The sequence below is a fragment of the Sturnira hondurensis genome, unplaced genomic scaffold (genome assembly GCF_014824575.4).
Source record: "Sturnira hondurensis isolate 20B ecotype Veracruz unplaced genomic scaffold, ASM1482457v3 Scaffold0013537, whole genome shotgun sequence".
Classification (NCBI taxonomy): Eukaryota; Metazoa; Chordata; class Mammalia; order Chiroptera; family Phyllostomidae; genus Sturnira; species Sturnira hondurensis.
Genome location: NW_028086168.1, coordinates 2,965,761 through 2,987,669, shown reverse-complemented (window position 1 = coordinate 2,987,669; position 21,909 = coordinate 2,965,761). Strand labels below are relative to the sequence as shown.

The following is a 21,909-nucleotide window of genomic DNA, read 5'->3' as shown; positions in this document are numbered from 1 at the left end:
AATGATATTATGAAAGGATGATGATGATTTTAGGATATGATAATTATACTGAAGGCATTTTTAAAGGAGCTCTTATCTTTTAAAGGTTCACATTATGCTAAATGAAATAAGCCAGTCAGAGAAAGAAAATACTGAATCATTTCATTGATATGTGGAATCTAATGAATAAACTGAACTAACAAGGAAAATTGAGACAGACTTATAGATGGAGAGCAGGATGACAGCTTGTGGGGGGGGAGGGGAAAGGGGTTGGAGGAGGGTTGAGGAAAAAGGAAAAAGGACTCGTAGACATAGACAACAGTGTGGTGATTGCTGGGGGGAGGGGGTTATAAGGGGACTAAATGGTAATAGAAAAAAAACAATAAAGATTAAATAAAACAGAAAAGATTTATTTTAGATATAAAAACAATGATGGGCTTAGCTATTTCTATTTCTTGGTCAAAGGATAATTTTCTGAGTTAAAAAATATTTTAAGTACTATTTTCCTTTTAAAAAATATTTTAAGCAGTATTTTCCTCAATTAATAGGTAACTTTCTGTGTATAAAAGTCTAATTGGGTCATTAAAAACCTTAGATTCCAAGGAAAATTTTGTTTCCAATTCATCTTGGGACAATCATGTCAATCAGAGAAACTTTGCATAATATCTGAAAAAAATTTATAATAAACATGTGTAGAATCCTTACTGCCTCAACACTCAGAATTTCCCTTATAACCATGATAATTCAAAAGGATTTGAAAATCATTTTTATTTTCCCTGATCAGACTTACCTGTCTCCCATTTGCATGTAAACTTCCTTTCCTGCATATTTTCAATGGCCCAATAAGCCCAGTGACTATATCTTTGGTGGGATCCACAGCAGAATAATACATCTTACACAGACAGACAGGGTCCTTGTAAGTGGGTCCCACTTCTTTGGGGACAGACCATTCATAGGTGAATGTTTCTTTGGGTGGCACATAGGAGGCTGAAGTACGAGGCACACCTGTGAGAAAGGTCACATTACTGAAGTTAAGAGTACTTCCTAATGTGGTGAATTGAGCCACAAAGTAGACTGGGTTTAGTCTAGGATAACCCACTTCCGAGCTTCCGATGAGTTAGAATGGAATCCTACTTGAGTGAAATCCTCCTTGTGCTGCAGTGTGAGGTCACTGATGGGTGTGATTTCCTCCAGGAAGTCTCCTCTAAAGTTTTGTCTAAGACTGGTGCTTGCTACCATCAAAAGGTTTGCAAGCACCTCCCCCAAATTTGCATATTGGAACCCTAATGCCCTAATGTAATGGTGTTAGGTGAGGCCTTTGGGAGATGATTAGGTCATGAGCATGGAGCCATATTGAAGGGGATTAGTGACCTTATAAAAGAGGCTCCACAGAGCTGCTTAGCCCTTTCATCAAGTAAGGGTATAATAAGAAACCTGAGGTCCAGAAGAGGGCCCTCTCCAAACCATGCCCTGATCTCTAACCTCCAACCACCAGAATTGTAAGAAATAAATGTCTATTGTTTATGAACCACCCAATCTGTGGTAATTAGTTATAACAGCCTGAATGGACTAAGACAGTGCCCTCTTTTGCTCTCATGGCTCTAAGGATATCTCTAGCACTTTGTGTGTTATATTGTGCGTATCCCCGCCCCCCTACCTAAACAGCACTTAACCTTCTTTGAAGGCAAGCATTGCCTCACAATGAATTTTTTCTATTGAACAAAACTAAACTGAAAATAATCTTATAACTGAAAGAGCGCTTGTTGATGATCCTGTTCATATCTCCCAATTTTACACTTGAGGAAACTGAGGCTAGAAAGACCAAATACCTTGCTTGCAGTCACACAGCAAGTGGTGGCAAAGCTACTAATCTTTATTGGTCACCCTTCACATAAAAGTACCTAAATATTCATATGATGGAATATTTTGTATCATTAAAATCACATTCATAAAATACTTATAATGAAAACAAACTCTGGGTACAAAATTATATGATAGGTATATTTATACATTACAACCTCAACCATATGTAAAATATACATTATATTTTATAGCCACAAATGAAAGAGTAGAGGAATTATATAAAAATATAGTGGTGGTTATATATATAGAACTAGGGATAATATTTTGAGCTGTACCTTTTTACATTTTAAAAATATTCCAAAGTGAGTACCTAATATTCTTATAATTACAAGAACATTTTTAAAATTTAAAAATCACCCAAATGGTAATCCAGAATTGTATAATTGATATAATCCAAGTAAGTGACAGCCAGCATTATCAGTAATCATCCAATTAAGACAGGACAAATTTTCATCACCCAATTGGAAATGGTAGGAGAAGAGGTGTGTTTGCTTCCTGATGGTAGATGAGCAATTTTCTCAGAAGTCCTGCCTTCAGTTTTTGTGGGACGGTTTTCCTGAGGTGAGTGGCACAGTGGGTTATTAAACATTGTTGATTGGTTACAGACAGCTATACTCACCTTCACTTTCAGGGCTGTAATTAGAGGCATAGTATGTGCCCTCATTGCTCTTACTGACTCTTACTCCAATGGGCTCAATGCTGAGGGGATATGCTCCTTTATTATGGAAGGTGACTTTGATGGTGTCTCCCACCTCTGCCCAAATGACAGGACCTAGGGACAGAGAGAATTGTTATCCTTTTTGGTATGTAACATACAAAATATTTTCTTTGACCTATCTTCTGGCAAGAACCACTGTGAACAATGTGCTTATCTGTGACAAATAGAAAGATTGGATTTTAGGAACTCATTATCAGTTTGACATGATGAGATTGGAAAGGAATGAGCTAATGAGCTGGGCTTGTGCACTCAGCTTCAGGTTAGTGAAATTTGTTATCATTTTATCCAAGTCAGTTCACAAGCTTTATTCATCTACAAGAAACTGTTCAGAGGGTCCCAGCTCTCCTCATTGGAGTCTTCTGTTGGCTAGGTGGGTGTTATTCGTTACAAGATGGGTGCTATAAACTCTGACTATTCAAAGAGGGTAAATTCAGTTTTCTTGGATGTGAAGAGTAACACTGCTATGAATTTTCCATCACCAAAACTCTTACTATCACCAAGTAGGTAATAAAACATAGATATATAGCACATAAGTATTTTATGTGATATGTAAAGTGTTATTTATTGAAAGCTTCCTATGGGCTTTTCAGAGTGTTTATGTGAATTAACTCATTTAATCCTTACAACGGCTTTAGAGGTAAGGATTATTATTTTTATTGTTTCCATTTTATAGAAAGGGAAGAGGCACAGAAAACTGAGTACTCTCAAGGGTCGCAGAGCGAGTAGGTGAAGAGTGGGGACAGTCTGTGTGCACCCACTCTGCTGTTTTGCCTGAGTGCCTAAGCAAGGACAGGTCTTGGGCTCTGCCTGAGGGCAGTTGACCGAAGGCTCTCAGACCAACACAGCCATCTCATTAGTAGCCTGGAGTTTATTTCTAAGGCAAGGTATCTTTAGCTAAGGGCAGGGGCTGATAGTTTCATTGCCTATTTAAACAACTCACCTAAACACACAATTTCTCTTACCTCTTTGACAAAAAAGAAAATCAGCATTTGAAGCCAGCATGGTTTTTAATGATGAAGATTTACTATTGGTAACTTGCATGTGGAAAAGCAAATCAGCTGATGCATGTTACTGATGATTGATCTTCCATATCCCTACTTTTTATGTAGAACGCATGCTGTAGGTCCTGAAGTCTCTGTTCTTTCTGAGGTTCATGTAGCCCAGGGGAAGAGCACAATGGTCATTCGTGTTCTGCATGGACTCACCCAGGATGCCAAGATGTTCCTCTTCAGGGCCTCTTTCCTTTTGATTTGCGAAGGAGGCATCTGTGTACTCACGATAAACCAGTTTTTTATAAGAGCCTCCAATTCTGGTAGGACCGTGTTCAAAAAATACCTCTGAAGCACTGCCAAAATGAAAAGTGTTTAATGCTGGAGTTGAAGCATTAAATAGAAAGTGGGTATTCACCTAGGATACTGACTGAAGGGAAAAATTCTGACCAGTGCTTAGAGAGAATTATCAACCATTACTTACTAAATACTCAGACAGACTAGGCCACTTCATAGAGGGATGTTCAGTTAAGGAATGGAGAATGAAGGCAAAGAAGTTCCATTTTTCCAAGTCAGGCAAAGAAAATAATAAAATAAATTAAGAAGGCCCATATTGACTCCTGATGGTTAATAAATTGTTCTGAAATTGAATCTTTACTTGGATCAGATTAAAATGGAGGCATAGGTAAAAATGCTGTGCCTCCTAGCACAACTACGGAAAAAATACATCTAGACAACAAAACAAGTAACACCTAGAATCATCAGAATATCAAGCCATGTGGAAGTCCAATAACAAAGGATTTAAGGAAGCCACAGTCATCCAGAGAGATAGGAGGCATAAGATGTAGAAAGAGGTGGAGAGGCAGAGAGGTTCGGGGGCTGCAGAAGTGGCATGGAGCTGTAGGAGTGGTGTGGAGCTGTAGGAGTGGCACAGAGAGGCAGTGGAATGGGTAGTCCCACATTCATGTGTGGTGGTTAAAAATCAGGAGGGATACTTCAGGAGCGAGGGATCCTAGCATCCAAACAGGCTACTCATCAGCCCAAGGTTCCAATGCCAGGAAGATAAATCTCCATAATTTCTGGCTGTAAAACCCAATGGGGGTTGGAGTGGTGGAAGAAACTGCTGGACAATCAGGACACTTGTCTTAAAGGGCCCACATTGATTCAGGATTTATATAGACCCATCCACTTTGGGATTCAGCACCAGAGCTGAAGCTGGAAGGGCACTAGTGGCATACAAAGAGAAAGTGAGGAAAATGGAAACAGAGGGGTTGCTGGGAGATATCTTCCTCCCGGGCAAACCTCCAGAAGACAGGCAGTGACACTGTGTCCTCTCTGAGCCCTCCCCCACGCAGAGCAACAATGCAGGGGAGTGGGTTTCCCCACCCTGGTGATCACCTCAAGTTCCACCTCACACAATTTATAGGTCCACTCTTCTACAACAGGCCACGTTACTGAGAGAGAGTATAAAAGCAGCTCTACGTAATACACAGAACCAAACATGGCAAGGTTGCCAATTTGAGAAGAGGAAGAAATATGGTCCAATTGAAAGAACAGAACAAATCTCCAAAGGAAAAAAAGAATTAAACACAATGGAGATAACTAACCTATCATGGAGTTCAAAACACTGGTGAACAGGATGCTCAAAGAACTCACTGAGTACAGCAACAACATAAAAAAGAACAAGGCAGAAATGAAGGTTATGGTAAGTGAAATAATGAAGAATCTGCAGAGACCCAACAGTAGAGGGAATGAAACTGAGAATCAAATCAACAATTTGGAACACAAGGAAGAAAAAAGCATTCCACCAGAAAAGCAAATAAAAAAAAAAGAAGAATTTTAAAAAAAGAGGATAGAATAGAAAGCTTCTGGGATATCTCCAAATGTACCAACCTTTGAACCATAGGGAGACTCCAGAAGGAGAAGAGGAAGATATCAAATCTTATTTGAAAAAATAATGAAAGAAAATTTTCCTAATTTGCTGGAGGAAATAGACATAAAAGTCCAGAAAACCCAGAGTCCAAAACAAGTTGGACCCAATGAGGAATACACCAAGATACATCAAAATTAAAATGCCAAAAAGCAGTAAGAGAAAAGCAGAGAGCTACTTACAAAGGAGTTCCCTTAAGACTGTCAGGTGATTTCCCCCCAAAAATCTTTGCGGGCTGGAAGGGACTGGCAAGAAGTATTCAAAGTGATGAAAAGCGAGAACCTACAACCAAGATTACTCTACCCAGCAAAGCTATCATTTAGAACACAAGGGCAAATAAAGTGCTTCTCAGAGAAGGTAAAGCTAAAAGAATTCGTCATTACCAAGCCATTATTATATGAAATGTTAAAGGGACTTGTTTAAGAAAAAAGATCAAAACAATAAACATTAAAATGGCAACAAATTTACAACTATCAACAATGGAATCTAAAAAAGCAAACCATGCTAACAACCAGAACAAGAACAGAATCATAGACATGGAGATCACTTGGAGGATTATCAGCAGGGAGGGGGAAGGTGGAGAATGAGGGAAAAGGTGCAGGAATTAAGTAACAAATTGGTAGGCACAAAACAGACGGGGGAGGTTAAGAATAGTACAGGAAATGTGAAGCCAAAAAACTTATATGCATGACCCATGGACATGAACTAAGGGTGTGGGGTGGGAGATTGCTGGAGGGAATGGAGGTACTGGGCAGAGGGAGACAAAAAGGGAAAAATTGGGGTAACTGTAGTATCATAATCAATAAAATATATTTTAAAAAGAAATACATTTTGTTGTTGTTAAAAATAAAAAATAAAAATGACATTCAATCCTTATCCCTGGCCAGTGTGGCTCAGTTGGTTGGAGTATCATCCTGTGCACTGAAAGGTTGTGGGTTTGATTCTTGGTCAGGAAGCCAAGGGGAAGCAATTAACCAACGTTTCTCTGTTACATTGATGTTTCTCTCTTTCTCTCCAGACTTCTCTCTCTAAAAGCAATGAAAAAATGTCCTTGGGTGAGGACAAAAAAGAATTTTAAAAACTGACTCATCCTGACCCATGTGGCTCAGTTAGGTTAGGGGTCCTCCTGCAAAGTTAAGGACTGCCAGTTTGATTCCTGATCAGGGCAAATGTCTGAGTCGCAGGTTCAGTTCTTGGTTGGGGTGCATGCAAGGGGCAACCCATCAGTATTTTTTGCATTGATGTTTCTCTCCCTCTTTTTCTCCCTCCATTGCCCTCTCTCTGAAAATAAATAAGTAAAATATTTTTTAAAACCATAATTTAAGCAAATTATGTAATGTTTTAAAATATAGTGGCTACTGCTTATTGCATGTCAGCACCAACCAGGTGCTCATATGGGAATGCAACAAAGTTTGTAATAGTCTTCTTATTTTACAAATGAAGAAATTCAATCTTAGAAAGATATCCGACTTCACAAAATCACCCATTCATCATTCATCTTTCCTTTCATTGGACAACTGTATTAAACACCTGCTGTTTGCCCAGAACTCTGTGATGTGCTGATGACATAACCATAAGCAAGCAGGACCCAACTCTGTGCACAGTAACTTGACATCTATCAGAGGAGACAGACTATGAACCAATCAATGTGATAACATGTAATTAGCACAATATACTATTTTTCCTGGAGTTGGGGAAAGTTCTGGAAAGAGGCTCTCAAAGGCTTTTCAGAGGAAGTGATTTTTTAAAAACTATCTAGAAGAGAAGTAGAATTAAAAAGGTGAAGTGTGTGTAGTGGGAGAATGGGGCAGGTGTTGACAAATGAAAAACAGCCTGTAGGACAGCACACAGTATGACAGCAGCACAGCATGCAGGGCAGAGAAGGAACAGAGAATGAGGGGTGAACAGGAGGAACTAATTAAGGCTTTCAGTATTCTATCCCAGGGCAATGGGAAAGCTTTGAAAGATGTAAGCATTTAGGATTCATGTCTTAGTGGGATTCCTTGGGCTGCTGCCTGGAGAATGTGTTAGCATATGCTAGACTGCAGTAGGGAGACAAACCAGGAAGCAGCTTCAAAAACTCAGTGAGAGATAGTGATGACTTCCGAGGTCTTGGCAAAAAGGATGGAGAGAAATAGACAGCTTTCAGGGATATTTAGGATATAATACATGTGATGAGAGAAGAAGAAGGGATTGGTGAAAGAGGGAGGGAGTCAAAGATGGTGCTCAGGTTTGGAGCTTGACAGATGGATGATGATTTGTTCAAGGACAGACAGCAACAAAGAGTTGTGAGGAAGATAATGGATTTAGGTTGGACATATTGATTTGAAGAAGCCTCAACCCAGTGGGTTGTCAATTAAGCAGTTTGAAATGCAAATCTGCAATTTATAAGACAGAGCCTTCTGGGCTAGAAAAGCAGTTTTGAGAGTTAGTGCATCTGGATACCCATGTAGCCTAGGCCTTAAATCTCTGCTTCAGGAATCACAGACCTGGGTTGAGCCAGGTCTGACTTGTGTATTGTTGAGTAAATTACCTAATCTTTCTAAGTAGTTGAATGGCAAACAAAGCTTCTCTGAAGAGGTGATATTTGAGCAGAAACTTGAAGCAGGGAGGTGGCAGGATCTCAATGATATTTTTGAATGGATGACAATAATAAATATTTTTGAATTATTTCACAATGGATGACCCTAGAAAAAAAGATTGGGGCTGGAAGAATGGCTCAGAGGTTATGGAAAACATGAGAGGTGTACAAAGAGTAGCTTTTGTGAATTAAAGGATATACATGATCAAGAGAGTGACAAGAAAACCTACAGATGGGAGAAAATATTTGAAAAGCATATATCTGATAAAGGATTAATATCTAAAATATCTGATGATTCAAGATGGCAGCAGAGTAGATGGAAGCTACACTAACCTCTTCCAAGGACAGAATTACAACTGGAATTAAAACTGTAAAACTGGAATTACAACCAAATTATAGAAAAACCGTTCTGAATAACTAACTGAACACTAGCTGGAGAGAAGCCTTTTAACCAAGGACTTACAGAAGAAATTATATCACCACAATGAGACTAGCAGGAAGTACAGAGTTGTGACAGGGCTGCCCAGGCTTCCACAGATGGCAGCTGAAGTTCTGGAGAGATATTTCAGCAGCTGGTGGGTCCCCCTGAGAAGTGTGGGGTCTAAACACCAAGCTGGGCTCCCCAGCCCAGAGCGCCAGAATTGGGAAAGGAACCCAAATAACATGTGGCTGTGAAAAGCAGAGGGGTTTCTGTGCTTCAGGGAGAGATGACTAGAGATGCAGAGAGCCTACTCAAGGGCCAACACACAAAATTTCATTTGTAGCCACTTACCCTGGGCTCCTGCAGAGGGAGGGCAGAGCAGACTAGAGCCACATGAGGCAAATTTGGGATTGATGGCTTTGGTGAGAGAGCTAAAGAATAAGCTGCCAGGATCCCTGTGCTCAGTCATTCCCCATACTGCAGAAGCCATCTTTCTTGGGCAGAGCACTCTACTCCAAGCAGCAACAGCCTGGAGGGAAGCAGTAACCCCTCCTTGCGGGAATCCCACTGTCCCTACCTTGTAAAGCTTAAGCCAGTCTGCTGAGGAGGACAGTTGGAGGCACTTTTACTGATTAAGCCTAACAGCCTGCAGATGAAGGTGGATCACTGGAAGTTTTGAGACTTAAGCTGACCCTCCCCTAGGTCCAGTGCTGATAAAAGCTAGTCTTGGTTCACAGCTTGTTTCTCTTTCTGCACACACCCGGGCCCAGCAGAGGGAGTCACATATTGTGACTTGCTGACAGCTCTGAGCAGGTTGCCCAGGGCCAGTCACAGGCAGCGTCTGAATAGGACCACACCAGAGTCTTTGCATATTGATGTAATACAGAGAAACAAACACAAAGAGAGAGCCAAAATGGGAAGACAAAGAAACAGGCCCTAAATGAAAGAACAAAGGAATTCTTCAGAAAAAGAACTAACTGAAAGGAGGCGAGCAATTTATCAGACATAGAGTTCAAAGTAATGATGGTAAGGATGCTCAAAAGCATGAAGAGACATAAAAATCATAAAAAAGGACCAGTAAGAAATGAAGAGTGCAATATCTGAAATAAATAATACACTGGAAGAAATAAACAGTAGGTTACATAAAGCACAGAATTGAACAGTGATTTGGAAGACAAGATAGGAAAAAAAACAACCAAACAGAGCAGCAAAAAGAAAAAAGAACTTAAAAAAATGAAGCAAGTTTCAGAAATCTTTGGAACAACATGAAGTGTAACAACATCTTCATCATGGGTCTACTGGAAAAAGAAGAGAGTGAGCAAGGGATTGAGAAACTCTTTGAAGAAATAATGACCCAAAACTTTCTTAACCCAGCAAAAGGAAGAGGCGCACAAATCCAGGAAGTGCAGGGAGTCCGAAACAAGACGGACCCAAAGAGGCCCATACCAACTCACGTCATAACTGAAATGGCAAAACTTAACAACAATGAGAGAATCTTAAAAGTGGCAGGAGATAAGCAATTAGTTAACTACAAGGGAGCTCCCATTACACTGTCAACCTGATTTCTCAATAGAAACATCTCAGGCCAAAGGGGATTGGCATGAAATATCCAAGGTAATGAAAAGCAAGAACCTATAACTAAGGCTACTTTACTCAGTAAGACTATCATTTAAAATTGAAGGAGAAATAAAGAGCTTCCCAGACAAGGAAAAGCTATAGGAGTTTGTTCCCACCAAAACAGTATTGTAGCAACTGTTAAAGGGATTGCTTTTAGAAAAGAGAAAGGAGAAGAAGAAAAAGACAAAGAAACAGAGGAAAATAGTTTAAAAATAAAATGGCAATAGATACATATCTATCAATAATCACTTTAAATGTAAATGGCCTAAGTGCTCCAATCAAAAAACATAGGTAGCTGAATGGGTAAAAGACCAGACGCATACATATCATATTTTGTCATGTACAATGCACAGCCCCATCTTTCTTCACATTATACATGGGATTATTATGCCCATTATTATACCCATGGTTTGTAATCATTACACCCATGTATCATGCACATCTTTATTTTTCCTTCAAAATTTTGGGCAAGAGGTGCACATTATACATGGCAAGAAACAGTATGCTATCTCCACCTACTTCAGAATGAAAGATGTACACAGACTAAAAATAAAGGATGGAAAAAGGTATTTCATGCAAATGGAAAGAAAAAAAACTGAGGTAGCAGTACTTACATCTGACAAAATAAACCTTAAAACCAAGGCTACAGTAAGAGACAATGAAGGACATTACATGATAAAGGGAACAATCCAAAACATTTAAAGAACTTCTATAACTCGACAATGACAAAAAACAACCCAATTAAACAAATGAACAAATGACTTGAACAGACATTTCTCCATATGGCCAAGAAGCACATGAAAAGATGGTCAACATCACTAGTCATAAGAAAAATGGAAATCAAATCCACCATGAGATACCACTTTACACCCATTAGGATAATTACAACAAAACTAGACACAGAAAACAAGTGTTGGCAAGAATGCAGAGTAATTTAAACCCTTGTATATTGCTAGTGGAAATTTAAAATGTTGCAGCTGTTGTGGGAAAAAGTATGCCAGTTCTTCAAAAAATAAAAAAAAAATAAAGTACTTCCATATGACTCGCAACTTCACTTTCAGGTGTATAACCAAAAGAACTGAAAGCAGGAACCTAAAAAGATACTTGTATTATAATGTTCCTAGCAACATTATTCATAATAGCCAAAAGGTACAACAAACAACCCAACTGTTCATCAACAGATAGATGAATAAATACGATATGGTATATACGTATACAATGGAATATTATTCAGGCTTAAAGAGGAATGAAGTTCTGATATATGCTAAAACATAGATGAGCCTTATAAAAATTATGCTAAGTGAAATAAGTGAGGTGAAAAAGGACAAATATTGTATAATTTCACTTGTATGAGGTGCCTAAGATAGGCAAATCCATAAAGGCAAAAAGTAGAACAGAAGCTATTGGGCTGGCAAAAATTCATTTGTTTTTTTTTTCTGTAAGATGGCTCTAGTAGTGCTTAGTTTTCTCTAACTTCATTTGAAACTATTTTGTTACATTGTATTGTGACAGCTGTCATATCAGCACTCATTCAAAAAACTTATCTAAATTGGTGAATTTTTGTGTAGCCATTTTGATATTGAAGATGGAAGAAGATATGCAACATTTGCGGCATATTATGGTTTATTATTTTAAGAAAGGTAAACATGCAACTGAAACACACAAAAAAGATTTATACAGTGTATGGTGAAGGTGCTGTGTCTGATCAAATGGGTCAAAAGTGGTTTGTGAAGTTTCCTGCAGGAAGTTTCTCACTAGGTGATGCTTCATGGTTGCCTAGACTAGTTAAAGTTGATAGCAATCAGGTCAGGACATTAATTGAGAACAGTCAATGTTTTACCACTTGGAAGATAGCTGACATACTCAAAATATTCAGATCAATATAGTTATTGATGAAAATGAAAAACGTGCCTTTTATTTTACAGAAAAAGAGCTATACAGATCTTTGGCCAGCCCAATATTGGGGGTTGGGGAGTTATTGTTTACTGGGTGGAGAGTTTCTATTTCAAATAAGGAGAAATTTCTGGAAAAGAATAGTGTTGATTGCACAACCTTGTAAATGTATTTAATGCTACTGGATTGTACAATCCTGTTTTTTCAGAAAGGAAAACAAATGAATTGATCTGTCTAATGGTATTCAGTGGTTTTTTAGGATTTTGTTGAGCATTTGATACCTTTTAAACTCATTTTTTTCATGAACTCAAAAGACTCAAAGGTCAGAGTTCTCAAACTTGGACTCATCCCAAACACTTAAATAAATATTGAGCAGACACAGGGGCCAAGATGAAGGCATAGGTAAATACACTTTGCCTCCTTGTACAACCAAAGATGGAAATGACCAATTTAAAAACAAAAAACAACCAGACAATCAAACTGAATGGAAGTCTGACAACCAAGGTGTTAGACTGGTAAGAGGGGTGGAGATGAGCAGCCAGGGAAGAGAGGACATTCAGCAAGGTGGCAGCTGGCAGACTAGGCAGTCCCACATTTGCATGCAGATAAACTGGGAGGAACAACAGGAAAGCAAGACCACACAACCCAGGTTTCCACTGTGGGCAAGATAAGGCCTCAGAACCTCTGGCTTTAAAAACCTGTGGGGGTTGTGATGGCAGGAGAAATTGCTAGTCTCTTGAAACTGGGGTGGGAGCCAAGCAGCTGGCATCATTCCTTCTCTGACCACTTGCCCACATATAACACCGCAATGCAGCAAAGTGGGTTGCCTTGCCCTGGCAAATACCTAAGGCTCTGCCCCTTACAACATAAAAGGTGTGCCAGGCAAAGATATGTAGCCCAAATGAAAGAACAGATCAAAACTTCAGAAAAACAACAAAACAACAAGGAGATAGGCAACCTATCAGATGCAGAGTTCAAAACAGTGGGAGTATGCCCACAGAAATGATTGAGTCTGGTCACAAAGAAAAGGAAGAAGTGAAGGCTATACAAAGAGAAATAAAGAAAAATATACAGGGAACCAACAGGGAAGGGAAGGAAACTGGGACTCAAATCAATGATTTGGAATAAAAGGAAGAAATAAACATCCAACTGGAACAGAATTAAGAAACAAGAATTCAAAAAAAATGAGGAGAGGCTTAGGAACCTCTGGGACAACTTTAAACATTCCAGTAAGTGAATCATGGGGGTGCCAGAAGGAGAAGAGGAAGAGTAAGAAATTGAAACTTATTTGAACAAATAATGAAAGAAAATTTCCCCAATCTGGCAAAGGAAATAGACATACATGTCCAGGAAGCTAAGAGAATCCCAAAAATGTTGGACCCAAAGAACATGCCAAGACACATAATAATTAAATTACCCAAGATTAAAGATAAGGAGAGAATCTTAAAAGCAACAAGAGAAGAGAGTTACCTACAAAAGAGTTCCCATCATACTGTCAGTTGATTTCTCAAATGAAAACTTGCAGGCAAGAAGGGGCTGGAAAGAAGTATTTGAAGTCATGAAAGGCAAGGACTTACATCCAAGATTGCTCTATCCAGTAAACCTATCATTTAGAATGTAAGGGCAGATAACGTGCTTCCCAGATAAGGTCGAGTTAAAGGAGTTCATTATCACCAAGCCCATACATATTACATGAAATGTTAAAGGAACTTATCTAAAAAAAAAGGAAGATAGAAAACTATGCACAGTAAAATGACTGTGCATTTTAACAAACTCATAACTATCAAACTCATAACTAACAAACTCATAACTATCAGCAATTGAACCTAAAAAACATAAAACAAAAACAAACTAAACAACCAGAACAGGAACAGAATCACAGAAATGGAGATCATTTGGAGGGTTATCAGTGGTGAGAGGGAGTGTGGAGAATGGGGGAAAAGGTGCAGGGGATAAAACACACAAATGGTAGGCACAAAATATACAGGAGGAGGTTAAGAATAGTCTAGACAATGTAGAAGCCAAAAAACTTATATGGACAGTCCATGGACATGAGTGAAGCAGGGGATGCTGGAGGGAATATGGGTAGCAGGCAGAGGGGAACAAAGGGGAGAAGAAAAGAATGGGACAACTGTAATAGCACAATCAATAAAATATACTTAAAAATTGAGCTGTCAAGGTACTCAATTTCGGGTACCAATTAAAATTTTAGTATATGAATGGACATTTTGTGATTTTTTAGGGGGAGGCATATTTTTTTTAAAAAGTCTGCTTTCTGATTTACCTTCCAGGTGATGTTAAGTTCTCTTTGGTGAAGGTGTCTATGCCAGAGGGTGCATAATTCCAGATGATTTCCTCAGCAGCAATGTAGTAGTGTCTAATGTGTTTCCTATGGGTAGTGTTCTCCGATGAAGGCTTCTTACAGTCTTGTACCTGGAAAAAGGCCTGCAAACCAGCTGAAAACCACAAAGGAATAGATGTATTAATAGAGCCAGTGTTTCTCCTATTGCCTTGTAAATGGCAGATGGAAACTGAAGAAATAGATAGCCAGGAACAGTGTTATACATTATAGGAAACGGTTATAAATAAATTACTACTGATGCAAAATTCAAGCAGTTTTTAAAAAAAATTCTCTATATAACATTGAGAAAAGATATTAATGAGTAGTGTTTTCGAAAATATGGTACCGGTTTCTCTGGGCTTTTACATGGGAGGTCTTTTGATGAGAAAAAAAAAGACATTAACAAGTAAGTGAAGAAGAAAAGCTTTGCCATATTTTAAAAGGTAGTGTGGGGTAGAGGAGGTGGAACAGAATGAACATCTGTAATTATTGTTCTCTCACACAAAATGGTTGGGCGTCTGCTGTACTAGGCCTTCTGCTGCCAAGGTCATGTGTGAGAGGTGAGATTATGTTCGAAGGTCAAAGAACATACCCAAAGATTCAGATTAAGCCTTAATTTCTTCAGGAGACCAGTATTACAAACAAATATTTTTCAAAAACTCGGAAAGTTTTATTACATTATATGAAAGAGGTAAAAAGGGATTTATCAAGTTAAATCAAGGAATAGCTGACTCAAATAAAAACTAAGTTGGCTTAGACAACAATAAAAAGATACAAAGAAAAAAGAAATGAAAAAAAGTTGGCTATATTTGATAGAACCAAGTTAAAAAAACAGGCTAATTTTCAGCCCAATACACAAATATTACAGTGTTTACAATATTGTGTAAATTTTACAAAACTGAGAAACTATATACAGTAGTATACTTTAAGGGCAGTACTATACTTTTAGGGACAATTGTTCTTTTCCAAAAATTAATATATTTTTCAGATTTCATTACTTTATGTTTCAGTCTTTCTAAATTACATTGTGATGCATGTCACCATAGGAATAAAATTAAGTCACCTGTTCAAAATTCATATCATTCCCAATATATTTAGCTTTAAGTTTCTGATTACTAATGATTACCCTATTAGTAATGTAACTGAGGCATGAGTCTTTTTTTTTTTAGCTGACAGCTAATTTTAGGTAAAGATGACCTACCTTTCAGATGGTTTAGATTCTGACAGCTAAGCATCCATTCTCCAGGGTTCTGGGCCACCATGAAAGCCTCAGAAAGGGTAGCAGGAAAGAGATTGATTGTATCCACACGGTAGTTCTTATTAGTCAATGTTTGGCCGTGGAAGAAAGCTGCGTGCACATCAATTTCATTACCCATACCAAATAGATACCATTTCACTCTGTCCTCTGCACACATGGACAGTCCCGGGAGACTTCCAAAAGTATATCCATTCACAGCTGTGAGTCAAGAGTAGAGATTGTGACTGATAGACATTGTTGCCTGGGATAGTGATAGTTACCACTGCAGAAAGAAATCAATTTGGGATAGAAAACACCTGGCACATATACTACTATTCTCCCCTCTCTTATACCCACATCAGTCATTACTAATCAGTCCCAGCACTCTTTAATTTTGGATCTGAATTCAGCCTCTGGATTCTTGTCAACACAGTACTAGCAGATGAGCAGGACACTGAAGATAAAGCATATTTGCTCTTTTTGTCACTAACTGTATTTGTTAATGCAGATGTGTGCATATATACAAAACATACACACAAGTAGTGAATACAAAAAAGACAGATGGTTATTTAGTAACCGATCGTTAATTATGTTGATGATGGTAATATGGATGATTTCTTTCTGCTTATCAAAAATTTTGCAATTTTCTGTAGTAAATATAAATCGAGTTTGTAATAAGAAAAAAGGAAGTTTTTTTTTTAAGATTGGAAGGCAAAATTAGAAGACGAATATCATATGATCTCACCTTAAGTGCAACCTAATCAACAAGACAAACAAGAAGCAAAATATAACCAGAGACATTGAACTAAAGAACAAACCGACAGTAACCAGAGGGGAGGAGAGTGGAGATAATTGGGGTAAAAATGGGAAAGGTCATGAATGAACTTGTATAAGGGACCCATGGACAAAGCCAAAGGTAGGTGGGAAGTGAAGGTGGATGGGGTGGGGAAGAGTGGTGGAGGAAATGGAGACACCTGTACTTAAACAATAAAAAAATAAAGAATGTTCTGTTAACAGCTTTAAAAAAGGAGAGAAGACATATGGAGAAGGAAAGAAGAAATACAGAGGACCAGTGAACAGAGCCACAAACACATTAAAGTTTAGGAGCAGAATGACTTGAGTAAAAAAGAGACTTAGGGTCACTGTTAAAACTGAGTGGTCCTGGAGATAAGGTGGAAATTGGTTCTGGGAGGCACTGTGAAAGTACCCAATACAAACAAGATACCAAACCAGACCTATCCAGACTAGAATTTTGAGTGTCTTTTTCTAACATCTAGTTTTGTTAACAAAAGGAAAGAGGACCTTCTAGCCATAGTAAGCAAAAGTTAGAAACAAAAATCTGTACTTTCTTAATAAGTTTAGTTTTTTGCTTTAGTAGTACAATTATTCTTATATTCTCAGTTTTTGGTAAAGGTTATTTTGAAAAAGCTAAAAAGCAAACAGAAATTAAAACTTATAGGTCTAATTAGTGTTAAAAGATTTGACTTATGCAAATTCTGAATGATAGAAAATTTTACTGAGCTCATTATTCAGTTTCTGAGAATAAAATAAGAGCCTAGGCAGTAAAGAAAACATTTCTAGAAGAAATAAAATGAACTGAAATATAGAAGAAATGATGCAAAGTGAGGAGGGACAATATATGTGTAGAGGAATACCTTTTAGAACTATTTTCCTAAATATATAATAGTTTGATGTTTTATGATAGCATGATTTTAAGCATTTAGTTTAATAATTTTAGGCGATATCAAATAATTTTTAGAATGAGTTTGGAAGATAACATACATATGCATCAATCCATAAGTGATTATTTTTATCCCTATTTTAGGGAACAATTTGGTGAACCTTGCTTTAAAGTTTTGAATTGACCTGTTTAGCTGAGTATCAAGTTGCATGTCCAATATGTTTTGTTATCAGAGCCACAGACTAACAACTCATTCATATGATGTAATAAACCCAGCAGAATTAATGGGTCAAGAAAACTATGATAGAGATAACATGTCTTTGGCAATCTTACAATGCATTCTGTTACTCTCCTGGAAGTCTTCATTGTCTGTGTCAACTTTCTCTGGTTCGGAGCAGTAGGTTTGAATGTTGTCATCTAGGTACCAGCTGAGGTTTTCATCCACCACAGAAAACATCACTACAAATTCTTGGTCAATATTTTTTTCTTTTTCATTATCCAAAGAATCTAAGGTGAAAATTGTTATTTCAGTAGAACTTTATCTTTACCATGTATTTAAACCTGTAATTTATAATTTGAAAGCTCTTTATTACTTATCTTTCTAATAAACCACAAATTTCGACTAGTCACTCCTGTTTTACAGAATAGGAAACATTTTGGAAATTTTATGTTCAGTGTTATGTGCTTGGCAGACACTAATATATTTGGATGTTCGGTAACCACATATTAAATGCTTTTTGGAAAATGTGAAGGTTGGAATTCAAAGTTGTATATACATCTTCTGGTGCCTTCAGCCACAAGCCAAGACAAGTGTTTGAAGGTAACTAATGATTGTTCAAGTAAGGATTAGATTTCAAGATTTTGATCGATATTGTCTTTTTTATAATATTAGAAATTGATAATGTGATATTGTATTTACCAATACAAAACAGATAACCACAGACCTGTCACCATGGAGTGTCACTAAGGAAATCACATTTGGTGAAGTCATACAGGTTTTCAACACCACTGTGAAGTTAGATACAGCAAACCTCTCGCCAAGGAGAGCGTATTTCCTGTAGTTGAGCAATATGTACGAACTTGCCATTCATCCCTTCTTCTCCTACACTGCCCTGCTCTTCCCTTCCTTCTTTTCTTCTAGACTCACTTCCTCTCTATCTTTCCTACCAAATCATAACACACAAGACTTGACTTACATTTAAAAAACAAATTGCTCTCTCTATCTCTTGTCTTTCGGTCATACTTGTATATACTGAACAATAAATGAGACAATGTACCTTTTTTACAGAATATTAAAGGTCCAATGAGTCCTGAGGCAATATCTCTTGGAGCATCAATATGAGAGTGGTAAATTCTGGTCACGCAATTGCCATCTTCCTCAGCAGGACTTTGTTCTTGAGTAGCATACAACACGTATTTATACTGCTCACCTGGATTTACTTTGTCGTCTGCTTTATGAAAATCTGTGGTGTTATCAGGGTAGATGGCCCCTAGGAAGCAACGTGCAATGAAATTGCAAATTGAATGTGTTTGAATTTAAAAGAAAGAATAGATAATTACTAATTTGTTCAACAAACACTTACTCAACATCTAGTATATGTCCCCTTGGGGAATGCAGTGATATCCTATTTGAACACAGAGAAATGAGAGGCTAGAGGGTCTGGAACTTGACAGAAAATGTTCTCATTATTTTTCATGTCAACTAAGTCTTCAGGGAGCTGTAATAGATATGTCAGGAGCATAGTGACTTTCGGTTTGTAATTTGAAGAACCACTCTTGCCTTACAGCCATGATATGGAAGCATGGACAGAATGGCCATCCTCTCCTATCATTTGAAACTTTTTATATAATATCAGAATTTTGCCTGTGAAGTAACCATGGAATTTTTTATTGTTTTACTTTTAATTTTGTAAATGCCCAGACATATTCACCAGTTAGGAGAATAATATGTCGGGCTGCCGTGTTCCTATCCACCCAGGTTTAACAATGGTCAACTCAAGGCCAGTCCTGTTTTGTCCATACCCCCACCCGCTCTCACCTCCATCACCATCCAATTATGTTAAAGCAAATCCCAGACAGCATATCATTTACTCATAAACATTCATATATGTATCCCTAAAAGATGTGATAGAGAAATGAGAAGCTAGAGGGTCTGGAACTTGACAGAAAATGTTAAGTTTCTTTTTTTCTTGTAACACACACACAATACAAGTGTTATACCTTAAAGATGACTAGTGAACTAATACACCATAAAATTGAAAAAAAAGGAAAAAGATGGTAGTCATATGCCTCTATGCTATGAATGTAATTGTTGAGTTCATAAAAAGAATATAAAATGTGTGATTAAAACATTCACATTCTAAAACTATAACTCTGTTTTTTAAAAGACTAGTAATTAATCAAATCTAATTTTATCTTAATTTTCAGACTTGATCCTTATGATTTCAATGGAATGTAAAATGGCATTGGCATTTTGCTTATGATCAGAGCTGACAATTATTGAGATATTACTATGCACTACCTTTGTCTCTAGTGTATACCTGAGGAAACTGAAGCACAGAGAATTTAAGTAACTTGCCTAAGGTCATTCAGCCCATATAAGGCAACATTGCACTTAAACTCTGGTCTATAAATTTTGAAGTCCTTGCTCTTAACCATAACCAAGCACCAACTTTTTTCATCATCATTATCATCATCGAGCATTAAGGATGACATAACAGTCCTACATTCAAACAACCCTTTGGTTAATTGTGTCTCATATGTGACTCTTGGGTCACCTAGCCATTTGGCTGATGTATGAGGCTACCTACGCTGCCTTAGCTGCAGCAATTTATCTACAGTTAGGATGGGAGAGGACAATGGCCAAAGTATATTTACTGTCTTGAATGATGAGACTCAGTCCTGTTTCGCCTTGAGTCCTATTTCTTCCTTTTGGATTTTTGCCTTTTCCAGGCCTTCAAGCACACTGCTTATATTTCTTGTTCTGACTACTTGGCTGGAAAGAAGTTGGTCACTGAGAAGAACTTCAAGTTCTCACTGCCTTTTCCTATATGTGTCTACCCAGAAATCCCAACACATTCGCACTTCACACGGACAAACACACTCAAGAGAAACACAATATTATTATGATGAACCAAAATAGTGATTAATAAAATAGTTTAGATCTAAACAACATTGTTACAGATCTGACTAGAAGTGGAGTTCATAATCTTAGAAGTTAAAAGGTGTTCCTACTGAAAAGTGAGAGGAAATTCCACATAAAGAATGAGTTGAACTTACCCTCATGTTCCTTAAGGTAAGTTATGCCATGTGAGTGAAAAGTGTACGGCCTAGAAGCAAAGTTTTTTAAGTGGACATAAATGGTATCTCCAGTTTCTGCTTTGATAATAGGGCCTAAAAACCCCAGCCAGGCAGGTTTTTCTACCGTCTTACTAAAGGTTCCATCTGTGTATTGAAGATAAACAGCCTTCTTGTATATTCGCCCAATCCTATCTGGGCCACTTTGCAGATATACATTGGAATCTTCCCTGCAAAGGAAAAGAAGACAGTCACTCCACCAGAAGCCATCATTTCTGGGGGTAACATTATAATGAAAAGAAATTAATGACCGTATCACATTAAATGTTTGTCTATTGTTGTAGGAGTGCCTCCAAAAAATCTGGCACTTAGTCCCGGTGTTTTAACTCTGTGAAGTGTCCCACATCCCATACGCAGCAGAGAACCATCTGTAAAGGTGCCGTAGACATATGATGCACCCTACCAGAGTATGTCTTACAAGATTTTTATATTAAAACACCGAGGAGTTATGGAATAGAATATAAAATTAAAGTAAAATATTAAGATAAAGCAGTTAAGACATTTCTCACTTACGATAAACCTCTTTCAGCTACTGGGAAAGTTTGAGTTTATAAGCAATCAATTTGTATATTTGTGTGTGTGTGTATGTACTATAAAGTAGTGTATGTATTAATGATGTTAGTGTATAAAATTAATGATGTTAAATTAATTCTATTCTTTTTATTTCTTTTAGTAGCACTAAATCAAGGTCGGAATTGATGTGTGTGACATGTGGGGGTTTTAAAATTACCTTTGGATTCAAACTATCCTTGCATTTTTTTAATCCCTTGCTACCAAGAATACTTGAACATTGAATGTTTATATTCTGATTAGTGGTTGATTAACAGTTGCTTAAAACTTTCCTTAAAAATATCAGCAAAATCAACAGGAGCCAGGGGGGAAAAAAGAAAGGAAGAGCAAGAAAGTGAATTTGGTATTCAAACTTCAGAATTGATTCTGAAGTTATTGTCCTTAACAGAAGCTTGGACGGCTTGGTGGGATCTGTGGGTGCTGTGAGTTAGTGGTTTAGGAGGACCCATTTTAAACCTGGGCTTTGGCAAGCCCCTCTTTTACAAATGAGCAATCAACATCTCCTCCAGAAGAATAAAGACTGCTAACGCTCAGGCTGATGATTTGGGGTGTGTGTTTGGGGCGTGTGTGTGTGTGTGTGTGTGTGTGTGTGTGTGTGTGTCAGGACACACACACTTTTGTCTCAGGGACTTTTGATGCCTTCTTATTTCCCACTCAACCCCTTTGGGCCCCAAATAACCTGACTGAGGAATAAACATCATCCTGTTTCCTCAGCTGTAAGCTCATAGGAAA

General features: G+C 37.7%; 1 protein-coding gene across 3 annotated transcripts in view; it reads right to left on the bottom strand.

Moving 5' to 3' along the window:
* CP (ceruloplasmin) overlaps window positions 1-21,909 on the bottom strand; it is an 84,999-nt gene that overhangs the window by 47,222 nt on the left and 15,868 nt on the right. For all 3 annotated transcript variants that reach the window (XR_005068771.1, XM_037061847.1, XM_037061848.1), the window contains exons 2-9: window positions 20,530-20,777; window positions 18,528-18,740; window positions 17,584-17,757; window positions 15,534-15,788; window positions 14,276-14,447; window positions 3,766-3,905; window positions 2,462-2,614; window positions 770-984 (exon numbers count right to left, since the gene is read on the bottom strand). Coding sequence is in view for 2 of the 3 variants with exons in the window: in XM_037061847.1 (XP_036917742.1) it covers window positions 770-984; window positions 2,462-2,614; window positions 3,766-3,905; window positions 14,276-14,447; window positions 15,534-15,788; window positions 17,584-17,757; window positions 18,528-18,740; window positions 20,530-20,777 (1,570 nt within the window). In the remaining variant the exon portion in view is untranslated. The remainder of the gene's footprint in view (window positions 1-769; window positions 985-2,461; window positions 2,615-3,765; window positions 3,906-14,275; window positions 14,448-15,533; window positions 15,789-17,583; window positions 17,758-18,527; window positions 18,741-20,529; window positions 20,778-21,909) is intronic.